Raw genomic sequence first — 25,437 nt, forward strand, 5'->3', positions numbered from 1 at the left:
TATCATTCGATAGTTAATTAATGAGGTTAATGCCTTTCACCAGACCCCTGGGCTTGAATATGTCAATGCTCTTCCAATTGATTTCCTGTTTCCACCTTTATAAACTTGGTCATCTAATAATCTTCTACCTATGCTCTAACTTCCACCCTCCCTTCTGTCTATCAGTCTTGTCCTCACTGTCCTACGCTGAGTCCTGGTTGAGAAAACACTTCCATTTCAATATCATCATTCTTGTTTTCAAACCCGTCTGTGGCTTAGCCCCATCTTAAGTCTGTCTTCTCCTCTAGCCTTGCATCTCTTCAAAATATCTGTGCTCCTCCAATATTGGCCAATGTTCATTCAGTCTGAAGCTGTGCAAAATCTCTCCACCTTTTGACCTCTCTCTCTCCTTTCATAAATGCCTTAAAACTGGCCAACCTGCCCTAATATCTTCCTTGACGGCTCAGCGTCACATTTCAGACCATAAGATAAAGGTGTAGAATTAGGCCATTCAGCCCATCAAGTCTGCTCCGCCATTCAATCATGGCTGATTTTTTTCAACCCCATTCTGCTGCCTTCTCCCCGTAACCCTTAATCCCCTTACCAATCAAGAACCTATCAATTTCTGCCTGAGATTACACCCAATGACTTGGCCTCCCACAGCCCTCTGTGGCAACGAATTGCACAGATTCACTGCCCTCTGGATGAAGAAATTCCTCCTCATCTTAGTTTTAAAGGGATGTCCCTTTATTTTGATACTGTGATCTCGGATGGTAGAAGATCCTAATATTGTTGAATAACGCTCCTTAGAAACAATTTGTGATGCACTACAATTACAGAAATGCAATTTGTTGCTGTTTGTCCAGTATATAGAAGTAAGTGAGTTGGCAGTCCCTTGGTAGATAGCACTCATACCTGTGAATTAGAAAGATGTAGACTCAGTAAAATCCAGGCTAACACTCTGGTGAAGGACTGAGAGCATTCTACACTGCTGGAGGTGCATGGGACATTAAGCCAAGACGCAATCTTCTGTCACTTTTATCATTATTCATGAGTTTTGTTTGTCTCTGATCATGCTAATACTTATTGCCTGTTTTTGATTGCCCTTGAGAAGAAAGCAATTAAAAAGACATTAAATATTGTGTGGAGTTTGCACATTTTCCCTGTGACTGTGTGGGCTTCCCCTGCATGCTCTAGTTTCCTCCAACATCCCAAAAATGTGTGGTTTTGGAGGTTAATTGGCCACTGTAAGTTGCCCCGAGTTGCATAGATCAGTGATTGAATCTGGGCAGTAGTTGATGGGAATGTGGGGAGAATAAAATGGGTTGGGGTAAGATGTTTATATACAGGTACTTGATGGTCATTTGGACTCAGTGGGTCAAGAAATTGTTTCCCTGCTGTATCTATGATCCGAATGTCATCTTTGCCATTCCTGCTGAAATCAACTGTGTCAATAAAGTTGGACTTCTGGTCCCAGGCAAGAGAATGAGGTTCTATCAGAACCAGGAAGAGCCAGGTTCTATCAGCAACCAAACAGCATGAGCAACGGGTCACCTCTCCCAGAACAGGATTTACTTGTGTGTAATGTACCCCTTGCAATATCACCCAGTGAACGCGTCAACATCAAAGCACACACATGAACAACAGCCACCTGCGTGAAGTCATCATGGAATGTGTGATCACCATGGCATTGTGCCCGGGAAGGAGTCTGCCCACCAAAACCAATAGTGGAGGCATGTTTGCAGGAACAAGTGATTACATTTGGAAGGAAAAGATTTCTCAGAAGGAAAAAAATCTTTAAGATGCATTCAAGACATCAAAATCATATTTAAATGGATGTTCCAGTCTCCCTGAACATTTTGAATTGTTTCCCTTCAAGTCCATGTAAAATTCTGAGATTGATTTTTTAAGGAACAAATTCACCTCAAGATGTAATGGAAACCATGTGGTATCATGGTAGCTGCCTGCAGTGTTACTGAATTTGTGTGAGGGAGCAGGAGAAATGTCGACATTACCACTTGGGTCACCCAGCTTTGGTGGACACTTCCAGGAGGGGAATATTTTAATTAAAAGGCAGTCTGCTTTTGAGCATCTCATGTCATGGTATCAAGGGACAAGAGGACAAACAAGTCCATAAGAGCAGCAACAAATGATTCACATTACCCCACCTCAGATCAGTCAATGTCATTTAATCTGCTTCTCATCCACCTCAAGTCTGACTCCAGTTAGGCAGCACTGAAAGCTTTTTGTGTAAATGGATGTAAATGGCATGAATCTGATGGGCTGAAGGGCCTTTGTGACTATAACATATCTATCACTGCCACTGGTATTTCACAGTGTTGCAATTTTGATCCAGCAATTATGAAAGATCAGATATGGGATATGTTTCCCGATCAGGACAGTGTGTGGCCTGGAGAAGATGGTTGTCACAAGTGGGTGTATTCCCCTATCCTTTCTACATCTGCCCTCCTTGTGATTAGATGATTTTGTTAAAGAGGCCTGAGTCAGTTGCAGCAGTGCAGCTTGTCGTTGGTACAGGTGACCTTCGCTCTGTGCTTGTGCTGAAAGGGGTGCATGTTTAGATGTGCGGACTTGTAGGTTTAATCGCCCGAGCATGTAGGTGAGTGGTAGACTCCGGCCTCAGGAAGACACAGAGATGGACTGTCTGCTCCGTGCTTCTGGCTGAAGACGGTTTTTGTCCTCACACTTTCACTAACATGCTGGGCTCCAATAACATTGCTGATGGAAAGACTCATGGGTCCTTATTGCCCTCTGTTATTTGCATAATCATCATCACTCAGGATTACATGCGGTATTTGTGATTCACATTCTGCAACCTCAGGACACCTTACCTTACACCCTGCAGATCTCCACCTCTGTGTGGTCTCATCACCCCTCGAGTCCCAGGCACTGACCCCCTCGTCTGCCAACCTGTGAAACCCGACTTCAAGCCCCCAACCTCCCCATTCAATATCTGACCCCAAATAACGTCACAGATGCCCCGCTATCATGTCCCCCACCTCCATCCTTCAGTCTCTGTTTATCAACTACAAAACTTTAGGAAGCATGGTAACCAATTTGCACAACTTGCCCATGTTGATTGAGCAAAAGATATTGGCCAGGACAATGGGAATAACTCCCTCCCCCTTTGTTGAGAGAGTACATAGGAAATATTCACTCAGGACAGCCTTGGTTCAATGTCTGGTTCTGGTAACAGCACCTCCTGCAATACAGGATTCCCTCAGAAGTCCATTCACTAAAGTAGCAGTCCTGATTTTTGTGATAAAGTCTCTGGACTGAGACTTGCTTCCACAACGTTCAGTCTCAGACACACAAGTGTAATCCATTGAGCCATGGAGGGTTCTGGTGAGCACAAGGTGGCCAAACTGTGCCTGGGTTGCCCACTAACACACCATCAGGGCCCCGTAACGAATGTGGCCACTTGAACACAGAATCGAGACAGAGTCATCTTCAAGAGTAGGTGAACACCTTAGAGTTTGGAGGTGAAACTGGTGTTGTCCAAGTAACAACACAACGTAAGTACTGGAGTCCTTACGGACTATAAATGTTTGGTGTTGTTTTCATTCTGTGACCAGGGAAACTCGTAAATGTTACACTGTCTTGAAACATACTCTTAGACAACTATAACCCTATCTCCAAGGTAAAGACCATTCCTAATAATTTCTCTTTCAACTTCTGTGAACTTTTAACTGCTTCTACAGCTGTGAAAAAATGTTTCCAGCTTTAATGGCCCATATAAGTGCTAGCCATTGGTAATACTGTTGAGCCAACGATTAGTGCTGTTTCTCAGCTCCTCTGCACTCAATGACCGCGAGTTTTGTCTGTTTTATTCCGGCAGCATCGGAAGTGTGTCCACCGTGTGACAATGAGATGAACACAGATATTATCCTGGATCACCTCTGCGCAAGCGAATTCGGTAAGGATCGTCCATCAGTACTGCACTCCAGATGACCTTTCTCTAGAATTGTCTTTAATTCCATTAACTTTATTCCAGGACATCCTTAGTGTGTCACTGCAGGGAGAAGAGCTTCGCAATGTTCAGTGTTATTTTTGTCAGGATTGGGTTAGTTGGGGAGGGATTGTAAGCAGCTGGAACTGAATTTCAGTACATCCTACTCTGCCTTCACACCTCTCCATTTCTCCAGTGAAATTGACAGAGTACTCCGGTGATGTAGTCTCAGGCTGTGGTCAGAAGTACTGTACCCTGTTATAGCTACCAGTTGAAGCCTCCGCCATTAAATAGTTTGGTTCTGGGAGACCCCACTTGACAGACTCACAACCAGAATGACAGGACTGAGAATTCAGAGTCTCTGCCAAGCTGCATTTAAATTTGGTTTAATGGTGTTAACGGGTTGTAGGTTGCTGTCAGAATCCAGAAATCCAATGCTGTATGTGTCGAGGAACTCAAGCGACCATTCATTAACTTCAGTGGAATGTGCTGTCAGAGGAGGTGCTGGGATCAGATACAATTATTAAGAGGCGTTTAGGCAGACACTTAAACAGACAAGGCGTAGTAGGATAAGATGCTAATATGAGCAAATGGGATTAATGTACATGGTAATTGGTAAATTGGTTTATTGTTGTCACATGTACTGAGGTACAGTGAAAAACTTTGTTTTGCATGCCATCCATCATTTCACAACATTAGTACATTGAGCAAGTACAAAGAAAAAGCAGTAACAGAAAGCAGTATGTAGTGTTACGGTTCCAGAGAAAGTGCAGTGCAGTCAGGCAATAAGGTAGAAGGCCATGATGAGGTAGATTGTGAAGTCATGAGTCCACCTTATCGTACAAGAGCTCCATTCAATAATCCTATAACAGTGGGATAGAAGCTGTCCTTGAGCCTGGTGGTCTGTGCTTTCAGGTTTTTGTATCTTGTGCCGGATGGGAAGGGGGACAAGAGACAATGCATGGGGTGGGAGGGGTCTTTGTTTATGCTGGCTGCTTTACTGAGGCAGCGAGAAGTATAGACAAGGTCCATGGAGGGGAGGCTGGTTTTCTTGATATGCTGAGCTGTGTCCACAACTCTCTGAAATTTCTTGCGGTTTGGGCAGAGATGGGCAAAAGGGTCAGCATGGACCTGGTGGACTGAATGGCCTGTTGCTGTGCTGTCTGACTCTATGACCCAATGACTTTATAGCTCCATGAGAGAATTCTCTTTTAACTGTCGGATCTCCCAGAGGATTAATCACATATGCATAGAGTATGGAGATTTACCTCAGCACACTTCACAGAAACAGTCCAAAGAATTTAAAACAGAGCTATTCAGTTTATTATTCTGATAACAACATACAATCTGAAACTGGTGAACATATTCTCAGGATAAAGCAAAAAGACAAACTGCTGGAGGAACTCAGTGGGTTGAACAGCATCTGAGGGGGGCAAAGGAATTATTGACATGACAGGTCGAAACCCTGCATCGGTCTTGATTTCGACGAGAAACATTGACAATCCTTTTCTTCCTACAGATGCTGCTTGACCTGCTGAGTTCCTCCAGCAGATTGTTTGTTGCTCCGGGTTCCAGCATCTGCCGTCTCTTGTGTCTCCCTACTACTCTGATAGATTTGTTATGTGGCTATTTCCAGTGGCCATTTTACACAAGATGCAGTAGCAACAGCTGCTCTGAGTGGAGTCTGAGAAAGGGAATATGACTGGGTTCCTAGCACTACTGGATTTTTACCAACCACCTGAACTATGTAAGCAACAAATTGCATTTACGTAGGAACTTTAATGCAGCAAGATGTCCCAATGAGTATTATCAGACAAAAGTATGACACCATCACATAAAGTGATATTAGGGCAGATGAGTGGGACCTTAATCAAAGAGAGAGATGGAAAGGAGGTTGATAGAGAGTAAATCAGCATCAGAAGCAGGTTTATTGTCTCTGTCTTATAGGAAGTGAAGTTTGTTGCTTTGCAGCAGCAGTACAGTGCAAGACATACAATTACAGAATAAATAAATAATGCCAAAAAAGGAATAACAAGGTAATGTTTATGGGTTCATGGACCTGGTTCCTCTGTCCGAGGAATCTGAAACTGGTGAACGTATTCTCTGGATAAAACAAAGAACAAACTGCTGGAGGAACTCAATGGGCTGTGCAGCATCTGTGGGGGGTGGTGGTGGGGGGGGGGGGAAGAAATTGTTGGCATTTAGAATTCCTCTAGCAGTTTGCTTTTTGCTCCAGATTTCAGCATCCACAGTCTCTTCTGTCTCCACCTCAGGATAAAGTTTAGACATCAAGAAGTGTGATGATGAGAACCTTCCTTTTGCAATGGGCTGGAAATTCCTGGAAATCCCCATCCCAAGGGCTTAGTCATTGGGCATTTTTGAACGTGAGATTAATGCACTTTTGGACACTCAAAGGATGTTGAGACCGGGCAGGAAAGAGACACGGAACTAATCATGGTCTTGTCAAATGGTAGCACAGGCTTGAGGGGCTGAATGCCTTACTCTTCCTCCAATTTCTTACAAAGTGGAGAGGTTTAGGGAAAGAATTCCAGAGCTTAAGGCCCTGGAAACTAACAATGTATAGGAACAACGTGGAGATGAGTGGACAATAGGTGTTTGACTAGTGCTTCTGACAATGCTGTTTTTCCTCAGGGCAGGATTCAAGAGAAGTGAAAGCAATTAGGTGAGCAAGTGGTGCATTAACTTTCATTGGGAGAGAGCAAAACAGTCAGAGGAGGAAGCTTTGCCTGATATATGTATGAAATCACAAACAAAAGCAGAAAATGCTGGAAATACTCAGCAGGTCAGGCCACATCTGTGGGAAGAGAAACAAGGTTAACATTTGTAGTCAGATGCAATTTTCATATATGAAATCACATTGTGCAGTTATTTGGTTTTCTTACCTTGGCAAGTAATTTTACTTCAAGGGAATGAAATAAAGTTTCACAAGTTTGATTCTTGGGATGACAGACTTGCTTGAGAAAGTAAGGCAGGAATGGGACACAGGATTAAGTCATAATCTTGTTGAATGGTAGCAGAGGCTACTACTTGAGGAATGTTCGAGAAAAATGTCTGTTGAATTCAGAAGAATGAGACATCGTCTTATTGAAACCATAAACCAAGAACTTGCTGGCAATTTCTCATCTCTGCCTCGTTGGACAACTTATTGAATTGGACCCAGATTAAACCTGGTGTCGGGATAACATGTCCGTTCAATTCAACTGTGAGAAACATTTAGTTATGAGGGACTGGAGTAAACATTAGTCAATTTACAATTTCTTGAATTATTGAGTTGAGTTCATTGTTTCCATGTATTTTTTTTAATTTTTAAAACATTTAGGATAACCTTTAAGTTTTTAAATTATTTTATTTGTTTTCAATAGTTTTTAAATATCAAGGAGTTCTGGCAGGTTTGGCAGCTTGTTAATACAGGAAGAATGCTCTCACCAGCTGTCAGGGTGTTACATAAGAACACATGAAATGGAAGCAGGAGCTCTCATTTCCATTTTGTCATTCAGTAAGATTATATCTGATCCTCTACCTCATTGCCATTTCCCTGCACTAACTCCATATGCCCAGATTCCCTATATATCCAACAATCCATCAATCTCTGAACATACTTAGCGTCTGAGCCTACATTGCCTCGTGGATAGAATTTTGCAAGGATTCTCCACACCATGCATGACAAGCTTTCTTCTCATCTGAGAACGGAATGGCCAACCCCTTATCTAGTCAAAAAGTGAGCTGTCGGAGTAACTCAGTGGGTCAGGCAGCATCCGTGGAAGGAAATGGACAGTCAGTGTTTTGGGTCCATTTCCCTCCACACATGCTGCCTGCCCAGCTGAGTCACTCCAGCAGCTCGTTTTTAAGATAAGATATTTATTTATTAGTCACATGTAAATCGAAACACACAGTGAAATGCATCCTTTTGTGTTACTGAGAATGTGCTGGGGGCAGCCCGCAGGTGTTTCCACTCTTCCGGTGCCAACATAACATGCCCACAGCTCCTAACCCGTATGTCTTTGGAATGTGGGAGGAAACCGGAGCACCATGAGGAAACCCATGCAGACACATAGGGAGAACGTACAAACTCCTTACAGACAGCGGTGGGAATGGAACCCGGGTTGCTGGCACTGTAATAGTGTTATGCTAACTGCTACACTACCGTGCCAGTAGCATTTTTGGTCTCTTTTGTCTCCCTATTTCTAGTTACTCCACCCAGAGGAACATCAACCCCTGCATCAACTCTGTAAGTTTCATTCAGATCTCCTCTCATTCTTCTAAACTCAAGGTCCTGTCTGTCCAATAGCTTCTCATCTTCCATCCTTTCATAAATCTTTGTACACTCCCTCAAGCATCTGTAGATCCTTCCTTCAGTAAGGAGACTAGACCCATACATAATATTTCAGTTGTATCCACTTTTGTGCCACCTTTCCAATGCTTTCTAAAAATTCAAATATCTGCATTCAGCAGGGCCGAATAAAATTGCAGTAAGATACCTGCACTCTTGCACTTAAATCCTTTTGCAATGAGAATGAGCACACAATGTTTGTCTTCCTAATTGTTTGCTGTCCCTACACATTAAGCTCCACAATCAATGAAGGAACTTTTGCCTCATATATTTGAAATAGCAAGCGAAAACAGAAAATGCAGGAAATACTCAGCCTCTCCGGCCGCATTTGTGTTTCATTTAGAAAGAGACCTGAGGATCCTCTGAGCACTAAAATCTCTCAATCTTTCACTATTCAAAAAATATTCTGCATCCTGCTGAAGTGGATCACCTCACCTCATAGCCTGCCTCTACATTCTTTTCACATCCCGCAGTGCCACCCAGCTTTGCATCATCGACAAACTTGGACATACTTGGTCTCTTCATTCAAGTCATTGATACAGATTTTGAACTGTTGGGGCCCCAGCACTGAAACCTGTGATACTCACTGGTCACAGCCTCCCACCCCAGTTTATTCCTACTTTCCATTTCCTGTCCACAATGAATGCCAGTTTATTACCCTAATCCTATATACTCCAATTTGGTTTATTAACCTTATGCGTGGCACCTCATCAAAAGCCTTCAGGAAGTCCAAATACGTCACATCCACACATTTATCTATTCTGCTATCCACAACATTTGTTGAAGGTGATTTTCCATTCATGAAGACACCCTGACTTTGTCCAATCTCATTACTGATTTCCAATGTCCTGTTACCATTCCTTTCCTAATTGATTCTAGCATTTTTTCAGCTGTCTATAGATGGAACTTGCTACAGAGTCATAAAATCATTCAGCACAGAAACAGGTCCTATTCATGCCCACCATCAAGGACCAGTCTGTATTGATCCCATTTACTAGCATTTGGTCCATAGCTTTCTTGTTCTGACCCCCCAGCTGTCACAGACATCCCAGTCCCTCAGCATGTGATGTCTTCACCCTGCACAGAGCATTCTGTTCCATGCAGTCTCATCAGTTAGGATGGAGACAGCACTTTCCAGAAGATGGATAGTTGCAGATTCACAAGTGGTAATTACAACTCAGCCACCAAGGTGGACGTTGAGCATGAGCTACTCCCTGAATAAGCAAGTTCTGGACAAATGAAATTCATAGAGACTTGACAGAGTGGAAGTTGAGAGGAGTTTCCTTTAGTTTCATAGCCAGAACTGAGAATGACTTTTATGTAATGAGGGATATCTGATTTTACTGAATGGTGAGCAGTCTTACATCCTCAAGGCATTAATCTTATGTTGTCCTGCAGAAATGTCTGCATTGCTGTGTCATTGGGAAGATTGTTTTGTTGCAATGTGACTGAGGAGATTTTTTTCCCTGGGGAGGAGCATGATGAATTCTGTATGGGGAGGAGCATGATGAATTCTGTAAGTATCAAGTGAAATAACAGAAGAACATGCAGAGATTGAGCCAGCAAGCATATTGACCGATGGTCGTGACGAACATGAATTTAATCCAGGTGCAAAGTTTTGTTTTTGAAGAAAGTGGAGAGAGGGAAGGGAAGTTTATTTCCCTGAAATACATCGAAAGTCCCACCTTTCAAATCTGAGTTGAGACAAGGAAAGGTTGCCTACAGAAATACATGGTGGAAAATTGATGATTCCGATCTTGCAATGAAGTGGGTAAAGCCACCAGGCTGAGCAATTGCTATTAGAACATCTATAAACTTAACAAATACTTCATACAGTGGAGTTCATTGGATGATGGTTGCCTGTTATACATCTCTCCTCAATTTCATTTCTGTTGAAGTAACTAAATGGATATCATCCATTTTACATTGTCATCCAGAGCCCATGTAAATACTATCTTTCATTCTGTCATACTGTTTTAATTCAGTTACAGATGACAATTGCAACATAAAGAAAACAAAAATACCAAATCACAAGTACTTCTCACAATTGGAATCACTGGGGTTCAGCTAAAAAGTATCTGCTCACTTTTAAACACCTCTTTATGTGGCACCATTGTATGATGGAGACAATTAGCTAATTTGTTAAACACTTGTTGTGCTTTGCAAATATCTTGATGGATTCTCCAACCAAGATTCTTCAACCTCTGTTACCAAGGCTAACAATGGAAACTTTAATATTGGTCTGATTGATAAAAATGTCTTTATTTTTAATTTAAATGTCTAAACAAAATTAATGGACTGGCAAGAGATTACCAAATACCATTTCTGACATTTAAATGGACATTTAGCAGAGCTGAATGACTATGTTTATTTACAGCTATCAGATGTGCAACTTCAATTAAAATGCTTCAGCAGCAATAACATCTGTCCAACCATAAACCACTTCTGTTTGATGGCTCTCAAAGACCGAAGCTTATTAAAGTGTGATTTTAACAGCTTGAGAGCAGAGTGTGTCAGGCATTTTGCCATTTATTTTGGCCCTGCTTTACTTTATTCATTGACAGTCAGGGAGCCTGCAGACCCTGTCCATTAAACCCACACAATGTTTGCAAATCTTCACTGTCTCTGGAGTTCTACAGTTGCGATTTTCCTTTGAAAAAGTCCATCTGTCTTATAATGTCATGCCCTTTGAAAGTTGAATAACAATATAAATTTAACTGAAGATTTTGACCAGATGAATATAAATTGAATGCTTGATTTCTGATTTTTACTTCTTTCTGACTTCCCCATACTGTCTCTGAAAAGGATAGACTCCTAAGATCGGGTACACAGGCCTTGGCACTCGAGAGTCTTACCTGAGCAGCTATTCATCACATAAGCTAAGAAGGTGACAGCATTGGTTTACATAGTGGTTTTATTTGTTCCACAAGGATTTGCAAGTCCATAGGATGCTCAAAGCAGCTGCACAGGTTGACTCTGTGGTTAAGAAGGCATACGGTGTATTGTCCTTCATCAATTGTGGAATTGAATTTAGGAGCCGAGAAGTAACGTTGCAGCTATATAGGACCCAGGTCAGACCCCACTTAGAGTACTGTGCTCAGTTCTGGTCGCCTCACTACAGGAAGGATGTGGAAGCCATAGAAAGGGTGCAGAGGAGATTTACAAGAATGTTGCTTGGATTGGGGAGCATGCCGTATGAAAACAGGTCGAGTGAACTCGACTTTTCTCCTTGGAGCAACGGAGGATAAGGGGGGACCTGATAGAGGTGTATAAGATGATGAGAGGCATTGATCGGGTAGATAGTCAGAGGCTTTTTCCCAGGACTGAAATGATTGCCACAGGTTTAAGGTGCTGGGGAGTAGGTATGGAGGAGATGTCAGGGGAACGTTTTCTACTCAGAGAGTGGTGAGTGCATGGAATGGGCTGCCGGCAACAGTGGTGGAGGCGGATACGATAGGGTCTTTTAAGAGACTTTAGGATAGGTACATGGAGCTCAGAAAAATAGAGGGCTCTGGGTAAACCTAGTAATTTCTAAGGTAGGAGCATGTTCGGCCCAGCTTTGTGGGCTGAAGGGCCTGAATTATGCTGTAGGTTTTCTATGTTCTATAATGAAATGAACCACGATGGGCCATGGAAGAGGGAGGAAGAGAGGAGACTGGTGGTCAGAAAAGGGGTCAGTGGAGAATTAAGATGGCTGGTTGTTAGAGAGTTCCAGAGAGCATGATCAAGATGACAGAAACTTTTCTGCAAGTGGTGAGGAGGATGTACCAGAAGGCCAGTTCATATTTAATGCACTATTTGAAGAGAGGGAAATACCCACAGAGGAAAAGATCAGACCAGAAATTTGATTTGCCAGTGGCTGTCGTAAGGGACCTGACACACTTGCTTGTAACAATAAAGGCTTCTTAGAAACATAGAAACATAGAAAAACCTACACCATAATTTAGGCCCTTCGGCCCACAAAGCTGTGCCGAACATGTCCCTACCTTAGAAATTTCTAGGCTTACCCATAGCCCTCTATTGTTCTAAGCTCCATGTACCTATCCAACAGTCTCTTAAAAGACCCTATCGTATCCGCCTCCACCACCATTGCCGGCAGCCCATTCCATGCACTCACCACTCTCTGAGTAAAAAACTTACCCCTGACATCTCCTCTATACCTACTCCCCAGCACCTTAAACCTATGTCCTCTTGTGGCCACCATTTCAGCCCTGGGGAAAAGCCTCTGACTATCCACCCAATCAATGCCTCTCATCATATATACCTCTATCAGTTCCCCCCTCATCCTCCATCGCTCCAAGGAGAAAAGGCCGAGTTCCCTCAACCTGCTTTCATAAGGCATGCTCCGCATTCCAGGCAGCATCCTTGTAAATCTCCTCTGCACCCTTTATATGGCTTCCATATCCTTCCTGTAGTGAGGCAACCAGAACTGAGCACAGTACTCCAAGTCGGGTCTGACCAGGGTCCTATACAGCTGCAACAATACCTCCCGGCTTCTAAATTCAATTCCACGATTGATGAAGGACAATACACCATATGCCTTCTGAACCACAGAGTCAACCTGTGCAGCCGGTTTGAGCATCCTATGGACCCGGACCCCAAGATCCCTCTGATCCTCCACACTGCCAAGGTTCCTACCATTAATACTATATTCTGCCATCATATTTGACCTACCAAAATGAACCACTTCACACTTACCTGGGTTGAACTGCATCTGCCACTTCTCAGCCCAGCTTTGCATCCTATGTCCCTCTGTAACCTCTGACAGCCCTCTGTAATATCCACAACACATCCAACCTTTGTGTCATCTGCAAACTTACTAACCCATCCCTCCACTTCCTCATCCAGATCGTTTATAAGAATCACAAAGAGTAAGGGTCCCAGAGCAGATCCCTGAGGCACACCACTGGTCACCGACCTCCATGCAGAATACAACCCTTCAACAACCACTCTTTGCCTTCTGTGGGCCAGCCAGTTCTGAATCCACATTACAATGTCACCTTGGATCCCATGCCTCCTTACTTTCTCAATAAGCCTTGCATGGGGTAACTTATCAAACGCCCTGCTGAAATCCATATACACTACATCTACTGCTCTCCCTTCATCGACGTGTTTAGTCACATCCTCAAAAAATTCAATCAGGCTCGTAAGGCAGGACCTGCCCTTGACAAAGCCATGCTGACTATTTATAATCATATTATACCTCCCCAAATGTACATAAATCCTACCTCTCAGGATCTTCTCCATCAACTTACCAACCACTGAGGTTAGACTCACCGGTCTATAATTACCTGGGCTATCTCTACTCCCTTTCTTGAATAAGGGGACAATTCTTCCATTTTCCCTAAAAAGACTCAGCTCACAGCTGATGTGACTGCCATCCAGATTCACTCTATCAAGCAGCAAAGAGTTACTCTGCCATTTGGATGAGAAGGAGTGCACGGTTAGGCCACGTTGTTTGACCACACTTGTTTCAGAGCTTGGTGTATGGTGAATGCTTCAGGTATGCCATTAAACACGCCATTTAACATGGAGACAGGAAACTGCTGCTCCACAGAAAGGCTTCACTATGAGGTAAGGGAAAAGACTCAAAACTCACAGTAATTTCTACCAGCAATCCCTTCAGGGTACTCTGGGGTATGAATGAAGAACTTTTTTCAGCATGCTACATCTCATAGACACTGTCACAAAGGGGCCTGAAGTGGGCATGGGGTCATCACATACATTTGGAAAAGCCCCACTGTTGGTTTGCTTCCTCGGACACCTATGGAGGGAGCCGATTCAATCAGGCAGCCCGCTGGCAGCGAGTGCGCACTGCTGCCTGGCACATCAGAGCTGCAAATGTCTGTTTTACAAATTAATTTCTATCCTACAATGTGGTAAAGCAATACAGACCAGAAAAATGCACGATACCTGTGGTGTTAGACCATTCTGGGCTGAGTGGCCTTTGAGATGGTGCAACAATAACAATATTTAAAAGATATTTTGATAGGTACATGGATAGGAAAGGTTTTAGAGGAATATAGGCCAAACATGGGCAAATGGGACTAGTTTAGATGGGCATCTTTTGTTGGACAAGTTGGGCCGAATGGCCTGCTCCTGCTCTGTATTACTCTATGACTCCCAATCAGACCTAGTATCAACCCCATATCCCTGGATTAATGAGGGAAATGGGAATCCATCTCCTGTTCATGTTGTGGTTTATATTGTTGAACTAACTCACTGATTCACTCAGGGGACATTCTTCAGGGTTACAGTGATCTCTGAAGTAGGTTTGCATCTAGTGATCGGGTGAGAGCAGAGTCTGGCTGGGCTGGTACACCCCTGCACCTCTCCCTCCCCTCCAGCTGGGCTTCATCCACAGTGAAGGGACATTGCCTACAGGAGACAAGTGGAGCTGAGGCAAGAAAGGCAGATGGGAACAACCTTCAGAAGTTGACAGATTTTATTTCTTGGCGTGAGGCTTGGGAAAGGGTTAAATCAGAAATGGTTTCTGGAGTTGAAAGAAGTAACACAACCCGAGCAAGTGGGCGCACTTTTGATGAATTAGTCTGGATCAATCCTACAGCATTCAGCTCCTGACCACAGAAAACTGTTTCACACAGAACGTGGTCAAACACTGCTCCTTCTGTTCGTCGGGTTTCAGAAAGAAAGTTGAAAAATTCAGCATGAAAACCACAGAAGATCTTACTTAGACACTCCATATAACATTTAAATAACTCACTCTTAGCCTTTTCACCAGCATCAGCCTATATTTAGCTTGGAACAAGTGGTTCTCTGCATGGTAATAGATCAGGCTCACCTTTTCCACTGCTGGCATCTCCCCTCTTGTTTTTGCCCGATCTACTTGCACTGCCGCTTATTACTGACTGGCAGGTCTCTTCCACCCTATCTTCCTACCTTGGCACAGGCACTGTCACAGGTGGTTGAGCTGCTGGCTATGTCAACAGGGGTCAGTGTGCCAGTGGATAGCTTGGGGGCCAATAATCCCATGCCCTCTGATGTACTTACCTAACACAACACAGACTGGGGAATGACTTGGAAACTCCCTTGTCCCTGCAGTCAAATGAACCAGTATAACAAGCCTCTATTTTGAGAAGTGTAAATCCATCTCTTTCCTGTTCATTTTGTTCCGATTGAGACGAAAAAAAAGAGACATTTCCACTTTGGTCAACAGCATCCTTGAAGGAAAGCAATCGTCGATTGTTTCAGGAATTATTCCGTGTTCAGGAAGACTTCAGGTGGCAGGTTGTAGGATTTTGGAGTCCAATCAAACATCGTTTTAGGAATTCAAACAGCTTACAGACAGAGGAAATGCAGCAGGAGCTGTGTCACACTGCAGCTTCTCATCCACAATCAGTTTATTGGTTTATTATTGTCACTTGTACCAAGATACAGTGAAAAACTTGTCTTGCATACCATTCATACAGATCAATTCATTACACAGTGCATTGAGGTAGAACAGGGTAAAAACAATATCAGAATACAGAGTAAATTGTCACAGCCACAGGGAAGTGCATTGCAGGTAGACAATAAGGTGCAAGGTCAAACAAGGTAGATTGTGTGGTCAAGAGTCCATCTCATCGTATAAGGGAACCATTCAATAGTCTTATCACCATGGGATAGAAGCTGTCCTTGAGCCTGGTGAAAAGTGTAGACATTGTCGCAGTGCTGCAGAGACAACGGCACACATTGAGGGATTGCACTGAAAATCCCAATGATCCATGAGAGATTCCTCCCCACCCTTCTTCATCTCCCCCTATCGAATATCCCTTCTTCTTTTCTGCCCCATGTACTTGCCTGTTTTTCTCTCAAATGTTTCTAATTACCTCAACTATTCCTCGTCTAAGTGAGTTCAGCAATCTTCTGATAAAAAGATCCCCTAAACTCCCAACCGTAAATATCAGTGTCCTTTTTGTCATGTTTACAGCTCCTCATTTAGCTGAAGAGTTGTTACATTCTCTTCTGATAGAGAAGGAGGATTTTTGGCCCATTGAGTCTATGTTGGCTCTTCAGAGCAATCCCATCTATCCCATTTATTTCCCACTAACCTATTCTCTTTCACGTGCTCTTTAGCCCCACTCTGGGTCTCCAACCACTCACCAACACAAAGGGGTAACTTACAGTAGCCAGTTACCCTACCAGAGCATCTTTGGGATGTGGAAGCACCAGAGAAAACTCACAGAGTCACAGGGAGAATGTACAAACTCCACACAGGGGTCAGGATTGAAAATGGGTTCCAGGGCCTGTGAGGCAGTGGCACTACCTGATGCAACATTTGGCTGCCAACAGCCTGATGCAGTTCTTTAGTTAGCCTTTCTTCACCACCCAACCCACCCCCAATGAAGATGTTGATTCCTTGCACAATATTTCTGTGGTGCTGCTCCCCCTGTTCTTTGTGAACGTTGGCAGTGGGTTCGAACCTGGCAAAATTTTCCCTGTGCCAAGTTCATGTTGATGAACCCAACCTATCCCCTTAAGATCCTGCCTCTCAGGAGCCCAGAAATGTGGTCTATGATGAATGAGTTCCTCACTATCATTGGAAGATGTGACTTCTTCTTCCATCTTAGACTGTCTCTCAGGATGGACAAAGAGTTGTGCTCGGGGCATTAAGGAGAGGCAATAAATGCTGAGGCATCAAGTGTTGCCCTCACGCCATGAATAAATAAGAAAAATGGCAAATAATAAGACCTAAAAAAAACAGGCAAAAGAAGTCAATCTTTCAGTGCTTCATGTGGGTTCTGAGGTGACTGATGGGGCAGGAAGTGCTTGGTGAGACAAACAGTTGGGTAGTTTGTGCAGTGTTACCATGCCTGCTACTATTTGAGAACAACCAGACCACAACATTAGGAAACCATGGTGGAACCAGATTTCCTTTCTGTATGTTAGTGACTCTCCCATTGAAAGTCAAATCAATTGCACCCATAGTCACCAAATCAATTTTAAAGCATCATTAAAATTGACAGTCCCACAACCAGGGACAAGATACTTGACCAAGGAAACCTGTCAGTTCTATCAAGATTTCAGTCATTCTCTTTTTCCTTTGCTTCTTATGATGATAACATTTTAAAATACTTGGGATGAATTTGAGCTGGACTCTGCAACCCAATATGTCTGTCCACCACCTAGGGTACAAAAGCTGAATTTACCTTTGATAAAAATCGGAGAAATTTCAAACTAATTTTCATTTGGCATAATTATTGTAAGGTGTGAGGGAAATTTTTATTGACCCCCACATTCCCCATCTCAAGCCTTGGAAATATATTGTCACTGGTACTAAATCCTGGATGTCCCTACCAATGAGGCAACATGGAAGCATCTTCAGCTCACCACCACCTTCTCGTGAGTATTATGGATGATTAATAAATGCTGGGGACACCTATAACTGAAGAAGAGAAAATAGCAATAAATGAGACCTAAATAACATAGAACAGAGAACACTACAGCACAGTACAGACCCTTTGGCCCACAATGTTGTGCCAACATTTTATCCTGCTCTAAGATCTATCTAACCCTTCCATCCCACATAGCCCCCTGTTTTTCTATCATTCATGTGTCTATCTAAGAGTCTCTTAAATGTCCCTAACGTATCTGCCCTCACAACCTCTGCCAGCAGTGCGTTCCACGCACCCACCACTCTCTGTGCAAAAAACTTACCCCTGACATCCCCCTTATACCTTCCTCCTATCACCTTAAAATTATGTCCCCTCATGTTAGCCATTGTCACACTGGGAAAAAGTCTCTGACTGTCCACTCGATCTATGCCTCTTATCATCTAGTACACCTCTATCAAGTCACCTCTCATCCTCCTTTCATCCTCTGTTCAAGAGATTGTTGGATAAGCATATGGAGGAATTTAAGTGAGAGGGATATGTGGGAGGAAGGGGTTAGATAGTCATAGGTGTGGTTTGAAGGGCGGCACAACATGGTGGGCCGAAGGGCCTGGATTGTGCCGTATTGTTCTATGGTTCTATGGTTCTCCTTCGCTCCAAAGATAAAAGCCCTAGCTCACTCAACCTAGCCTCATAAGACATGCTCTCCAATCCAGGCAACACTCTGGTAAATTTCCTCTGCACCCTCTGGGCAAAAGAAGTCAATTCTTTCATACTTAGAGCCTTTAAACCCAATTAAGAGTTAACATTCATACCGCAGATACGACTTGGATAGCAACCAGCTAAACTTGTCAAACAGTCGCACAGCTGCTAATGAAATATTTTTACAAGTGAATCACTTTACAGGTTTCCAAAAAAAAAGAAATTCTCTATTTCATCAAGATTTCAGTCTGCAGCTTAGTATTTTTTGAATAGTTGGTTGATAATGCCGGTAACTTTCGTAATTCAGCACCACTCCAGACAGAAAAAGTGAAACATTGTGCAGGGAGAATGAAGGTGGCACTTGTGTGTATTTTGAAAGCGCACTCAGTTAGACTGGGCAAGAACATAATAAAACCACTTTTGTTCCTGCCACAGTCTCACTTGTGATGAGTGTTCCTGTCAGCTAGTTTACTACTTGTCTAACTCTCTTTCCGTCAAACATACCAGGAGTCTAAACACACTGCCTCGCTCAGGACTTACCACAATGCCATTCCACATCTTGGATTTACTGAGTCCTGCTTCCTCAGCATTTTGAAGGAACACTGATTGCCCCCACCACAAGAGAGAAAGCAATCGCTGCAAACATCTTATCCCACGAAGGGCTAAGAGCCCAACGGCACTAGGTTAAATAGTAATAAATAAAGTGGCCCTAAATAAAGTGTAAAATTAGATTGTGCAAAGAACAAAAAATTGTGATGACCTTGCTGCGGTGTTGGGACAGTGGGAAAATGATGCATTGAAATCATCAGCTCAAGACTGGGTTCGGAAACGGAATCTAAATGGGTTAACACACACCAAACAGAAAGGAAAATGTAAAGCTCCCTCATTCCTGACTACTGTGCCTGTATCTTTGAAGTGTTATCATAATTTTACATACTGACCATGCATTATGTTTTGTTATATTCCCCTTGTTATGTTGGAGCAATGTGGGAAGAGAAAAAGTTAATGTTTCAAGTCTGGGACCCTTTATCAGAACTGGGAAAGAGAAGACGGGTTAGTTTTCATTAGCCGAGAAGGTGGGAGCAGGATGGGTAGAACAAAGGGGATGTCTCTGATAGGGTGACACCAAATGGCAATGTGGCAGTTAGAGGAGCATTTAGGATCAGATTATGTTTCTTTGTCTGTGTAATGTGTTGCTAAATAATAAGGCTGTGGAACATGTCCAACAGGCCAGACTACACTTATAGAAAAAAAGATTGAGCCAAAATGAAGACAGGCAGAAATGGGTAGTTCTGATATAGACAGAAAGAAAGAGTGAATTACTCAAAATTGGAAAACTCAATATTGAGATTTCTTGCATCTGCAGTTTTATTTGATTTTCAGGGAAATAAATGTTTCTTTTTATGTGAACTCAGCAGGATGAGTTCCTCCAGCAGTTTCGTTTTTTGGTCCAAAGTCCAGTATCTGCAATCTCTTGTGTTTCCTTTTGTACAGTTCCTTTCTCTTTCTCCAGAAGGGCTCTATAGCTGATAAAGTATTTATGTCTTCACGGGAATAATGTAGGGAACAATGCAGCCAACTCACTTCCACCAAGTTGCCACTAGAACCAATGAATGATAATAACCAGATAACCATATCTCTTTGGAAATATTCAATAAGGGATCAGTATTGACCAGGTGGGGACTACTCACCTTATCTTTTTCAAAATAATGTAATGGGTTCTTTTACATTCACCTGAGAGAATATCTCTTCCAAAGGACATATGTCTCTGAGAGTGTGGCATTAACAAGTACTGGAAGTAACTTCCCCAGCTGATATTTTTGTGCTCAGTTCATACAGCCATTCAGCACAGAAACAGGCCCTTTAGCCCACTATGTCTATGTTGACCACCAAGTACCTATCTATACGATCAAGGTCCCTGACCCAGAGGCAGAAGTAGTGTTGCCCACTGAGCGGCAGCTAACATAAAAAGTAGCTAGAGGACAACTTCTGCAGTAGAGCATGTTATAGCTTTTGAAAATGTGAAATGTTTTCATATCTCCTTCATTCCTAGCCACATTGCATGCATTTTTTGCATTGTTATCATAATTTCACACCTACACGACACATTCGGTATATTCCAACATCTTCCCCCTATTATCTGCCCCTGTTATGTCCTCCAATGGTGGTCACTCCTCCTCATATGGTTCAGTGACCAGAGCAGCTTGGCTTACTCCACACTTCCTCTCTTCCTTTTTGAGGAGGACAGTGTTCTAGGGTAGCTCAGACAGAATCAGAGAAGATGCTGTATCTAGTCACCTTTTGCCTTTCTTTGTCCAAAACCATATCTGCCAGGAAAGATATAAAACAGACAGGGGGGATTTTATTGTTTGCACCATGTTCACAGTCTTCTGCCAAACATTCTATTGTTCGTAATTTTGCTTTGTTTCTGGAATGGTGGGAGATGCATGTTCTCCTCTGGTAAAGACATTTATGTTGAAGCGTAGGAGTGTTCAAAACAGAAAATGTAACCAACAAAAGCATTTCTTCCCCCAGCAAATATTCAGTAATCTTTGGTGACAGAAAAAAAAACACAAACTTGTCAGTAGATGAATTGCATACATTGATGTATTAGTCTTCACCCTTCTCCGATTTACACCATCCCTGGGGACTGACTTTGCAAAGACTTGCCATCCCTCTTCATGATTGACTGCTCGGGAAACATACGACTGGTTCCACATATTTATGGAGCTGATGGCTTGACATCTGAATATATTTGTTTCAGCTGAAATAACCCTTGGATTGTTTCTGCTTTATTTTGGGGTTGGGGCTGAGTTCATTTAGGGCTATATTTGGTTTTCAGCCTTAAAACTGTATCGGCATGGAACCAGATATGTTTATGCTGGCTTCATTATGACTGACGCCACTTATGGAGCTTGTCTAACTTTGGTTACAAGCCAGAATTCACTTAATGCAAATAGAGGCTTGTGTCAGATAAAATATAGATTGATGTAAAAAAGAAATGTGGATAATTTGCACTTGTACAGCAACCTCTGTACATACTAAAGGATTATATCCAGTCGATAGAATACTTCTGAAGTGTTGTCACTTTTGGAACACAGTAAGTGGGTTAGCCAAGCTGTGCATAGCTGGATCCCACACAAACAATGGGATGCTAATGGGGAGACAATCTCTCATACCAATGCCACAACGCCAGGGATAACTCCCTTTCTCTTCTTGGAAAGGGTGTGGTGAAATGTTTTATCTTCACCCGCAACGGGCCTCTGTTTAATACTTCCTCCACAAGACAGCACCTCTGACTCACAGAGCTCCCTCAGTGCTAGCACTAGGAGTGTTAGCTTGCAATATGTGCTCAAAGTCCAGTGGTATCGGATTGGAACCTGTAACTCTCAAACCGACCACCTCTTACATAACAGCATAAGTGTTGATGAATTTGTCACAAAAGAGAACAGGAGACATATCTGACCCCAAGAGAAGGGTTGCCCCATGTATCAGCATCACTAGGACAGCTCTGCCACATTACCAAATTCTGCCCCTGTTTCAGCTGAGCTGCTGCTAAAAGCCTTGACTACAGTTTTTCTTTAACTTCTCGTTCTGATTACTTCAAACTATTCCTGGCAGTCCTCCCTCATTCAACCTCTCAAAAGCTTGACGTACTACCAAACTCTACTACCAAGTCCTAGCTTACATCATGTAGCATCTATGGAGGGAAACAGAGAGTCAATATTTTGGGGTGGAGACACTTCATCAGGACTGGTCCTGACCTGAAATGTTGACTGTCCATTTCCCTCCATGGATGTTGCCTGATCTGCTGAGTTCCTCCAGCATCTGCAGTCTCTTGTGTCTCTAAGTCACATCGTGTCCGGCTCCCCCATCAACTTCATGATTGTATTGGCTTCAAACTAATTAAAAGCACATTTTTAAACTCGTTGTCCTTGTTTTCAAATCTTGCCATGGCTCTCACATCCTCCACGTGTCTCAAATCTTCTCCAGCCCTGGAACGCTCCGAGATATCTCTGGTCCAATCAGTTCTGACTGCCTGATCATCCCTGAATTTAATCTGTCCATGATTGGCAGCAATGTCTTCAACTCCCTGGACCCTAAACTGGGGAATTTCCTTACTAAACCTTTCCACCTCTCTATATCTTCCTTAAAAACTGCCTGCTTGGCTAAGCTTTGGTCACTAGCTTTAGTCATGAGACTTGGTATTCAAGTGTTTTTGATTACATTCCTCTGAGGCGTTGTACAAATATAAGTGGTGCTAAAACAAATTTCACGACATATGTCAGTGATAATAAACTTGATTCTGATTATTGTTTAGCAGCCACCAGTGCCTTGTTAGGTCACACAGTGCCACAGCTAGTAGAGCCGCTTCCTCACAGCACTAGAGACCTGGATTCAATCCTGACCTTGGTTGCTGTCTGTGTGGAGTTAGCATGTTCTCCATGTGACCATGTGGATGGCCACTGGGCACTCCAATTTCACCAGATCACAAGATCACAAGACAAGGGAGCAGAAGTAGGCCATTCGGCCCATCGAGTCTGCTCCAAGGAAAAGGGAAAAAACAAAAAGAAATGAGAAACGGGGGGGGGGGGGGGAGGAAGCAAAAAACTATTCTAATCCCAATTTCTGGCCTTATCCCCATATCCCTTGATACCCCAACTATTTAGATATCTATCTATCTCTTCCTTAAACACCCCCAGTGATCTGGCCTCCACTGCTGTACGTGGCAAGGAATTCCACAAATTAACCACCCTCTGGCTAAAGAAATTTCTCCTCATCTCTGTTTTGAAACTGTACCCTCTAATTCTAAGATTGTGCCCTCTGGTCCTGGACTCACCCACCAAGGGAAACAGCCTAGCCACATCTACTTTGTCTAGTCCTTTCAACATTTTAAATGTCTCTATGAGGTCCCCTCTCATTCTTCTGTACTCCAGTGAGTACAGTCCAAGAGCCGACAAACGCTCATCATATGTAAGCCCTTTCATTCCTGGAATCATCCTCGTAAATCTCCTCTGAACCCTCTCCAACATCAGCACATCCTTCCTAGGATATGGGGCCCAAAACTGCACACAGTATTCCAAATGAGGCCTCATTAGTGCCCCGTACAGCCTCATCAACACTTCCTTACTTTTATACACTATACCTCTGGAAATGAATGCCAACATAGCATTCGCTTTCTTTACCACCGATCCGACCTGATGGTTAACCTTTAAGGTATCCTGCACGAGTACCCCGAAGTCCCTTTGTACTTCTGTACATTGAATTTTCTCTCCTTCTAGATAATAAACTGCCCGTTTATTTCTGTTTCCAAAGTGTACAACTACACATTTCTTAACATTGAATCTCATCTGCCATTTCCTTGCCCATTCTGCTAAACTGTCTAGGTCTCTCTACAAACTTCCTGTCTCCTCAATACTCCCTACTCCTCCACCTATCTTGGTGTCATCCGCAAACTTAGCCACAAAACCATTTATTCCATCATCCAAATCGTTAATGTACAAGGTAAAAAGAAGCGGCCCCAACACCGACCCCTGCGGAACACCACTGGTAACCGGTAGCCAACCAGAACCCTTTGCTTCCTGCCAACCAGCCAATGCTCCACCCATTCGGTTATCTTACCTGTAATTTCCTTCCAAATCGCCAAGACGTGCGGGTCGTTGGGTTAGTTGCCCCTCATGTGTAGGTGAGTGGTAGAATCTGGGAGGAGTCGATGAGAATGGTATTGGTATTGGTTGGTACTGGTTTATTATTGTCACTTATACCGAGGCACAGTGAAAAGCTTGTCTTACAAACCGATCATACGGGTCAATTCATTACACAGTGCAGTTACATTGAGTTAGTACAAAGTGCGTTGATGTAGTACAGGTGAAAACAGTAACAGTACTGAGTAAAGTGTCACAGCTACAGAGAAAGTGCAGTGCAATAAGGTGCAAGGTCACAACAAGTGACATGAGGTCATAGTCCATCTCATTGTATAAGGGAACCATTCAATAGTCTTATCACAGTGGAGTAGAAGCTGTCCTTAAGTCTGTTGATACGTGCCCTCAGGCACCTGTATCTTCTACCCGATGGAAGAGGAGAGAAGAGAGAATGTCCAGGGTGGGTGGGGTCTTTGATTATGCTGGCTGCTTCACCAAGACAATGGGAGGTAAGGACAAGGAGTCCAAGGAGAGGAGGCTGGTGTCTGTAATGCGCTGGGCTGTGTCCACAACTTTCCGCAGCTTCTCGCGGTCCTGGGCAGAGCAGTTGCTGTACTAAGCTGTGATGTATCCAAATAGGATGCTTTCTATGGTGCATCGGTAAAAGTTGGTGGGAGTCAAAAGGGACAAAACAAATTTCTTTAGCCTCCTGAGGAAGTAGAGGCGTTAGTGAGATTTCTTGGCCGTGGCATCTACGTGATTTGACCAGGACAGGTTGTTGGTGATGTTCACTCCCAGGAACTTGAAGCTGTCAACCCTCTCGACCTCAGCACCATTGATGTAGATGGGTGCATGTACACTGCCCCCTTTCCTGAAGTCAATGACCAGCTCTTTTGTTTTGTTGACATTGAGGGAAAGGTTGTTGTCATGACACCATTCCACTAAGCTCTCTATCTCCTTCCAGTACTCCGACTCATCGCTGTTTGAGATACGGCCTACCACTGTGGGAATTAATGTAGAATTACTGTGAATGGGTATTTAATGGTCCCAATGTTTCAGACTCAGTGGGCTGAAGACCCTGTTTCTGTATCTCTCTACAACTCTATGAACGTGGTAGGACTTCCAACTATGGTCCATTGACTGAACTAGTCATCAAATATAATTTTGCCACACAGCTGTTAAGATGAATTCAAGCCACAGGAACTTTGTGTGTAACATAACGCTGAAACCGATTCCACTACCCTGAAATTACAGTTATCAAAAGAGTGGTTTTATTAAGAAAAAAAAGCCTTTCATCCACTCCGAGTGGAAAGAGACTGCAGGCATGGTGTCTTTTTCATTGCTACCTTGCTGTTCAATAGACAGCTGCGGTGATAATGCTATGAGCAAATGAAAATGTGGCTTCAGCTGACCAGCAGGGAACATCATCTTCAATGCACCCACCATATTTCCATGGATCTT

At 43.2% G+C, this 25,437-nt stretch overlaps 1 protein-coding gene across 1 annotated transcript in view; it reads left to right on the forward strand.

Moving 5' to 3' along the window:
- Positions 1-25,437, forward strand: part of LOC127584282 (secreted frizzled-related protein 1-like) — a 112,664-nt gene that overhangs the window by 17,999 nt on the left and 69,228 nt on the right. The window contains exon 2 of the mRNA XM_052040949.1: positions 3,839-3,916. Coding sequence (XP_051896909.1) covers positions 3,839-3,916 — 78 coding nt within the window. The remainder of the gene's footprint in view (positions 1-3,838; positions 3,917-25,437) is intronic.

This window comes from Pristis pectinata, chromosome 29 (assembly GCF_009764475.1).
Source record: "Pristis pectinata isolate sPriPec2 chromosome 29, sPriPec2.1.pri, whole genome shotgun sequence".
Lineage (NCBI taxonomy): Eukaryota > Metazoa > Chordata > Chondrichthyes > Rhinopristiformes > Pristidae > Pristis > Pristis pectinata.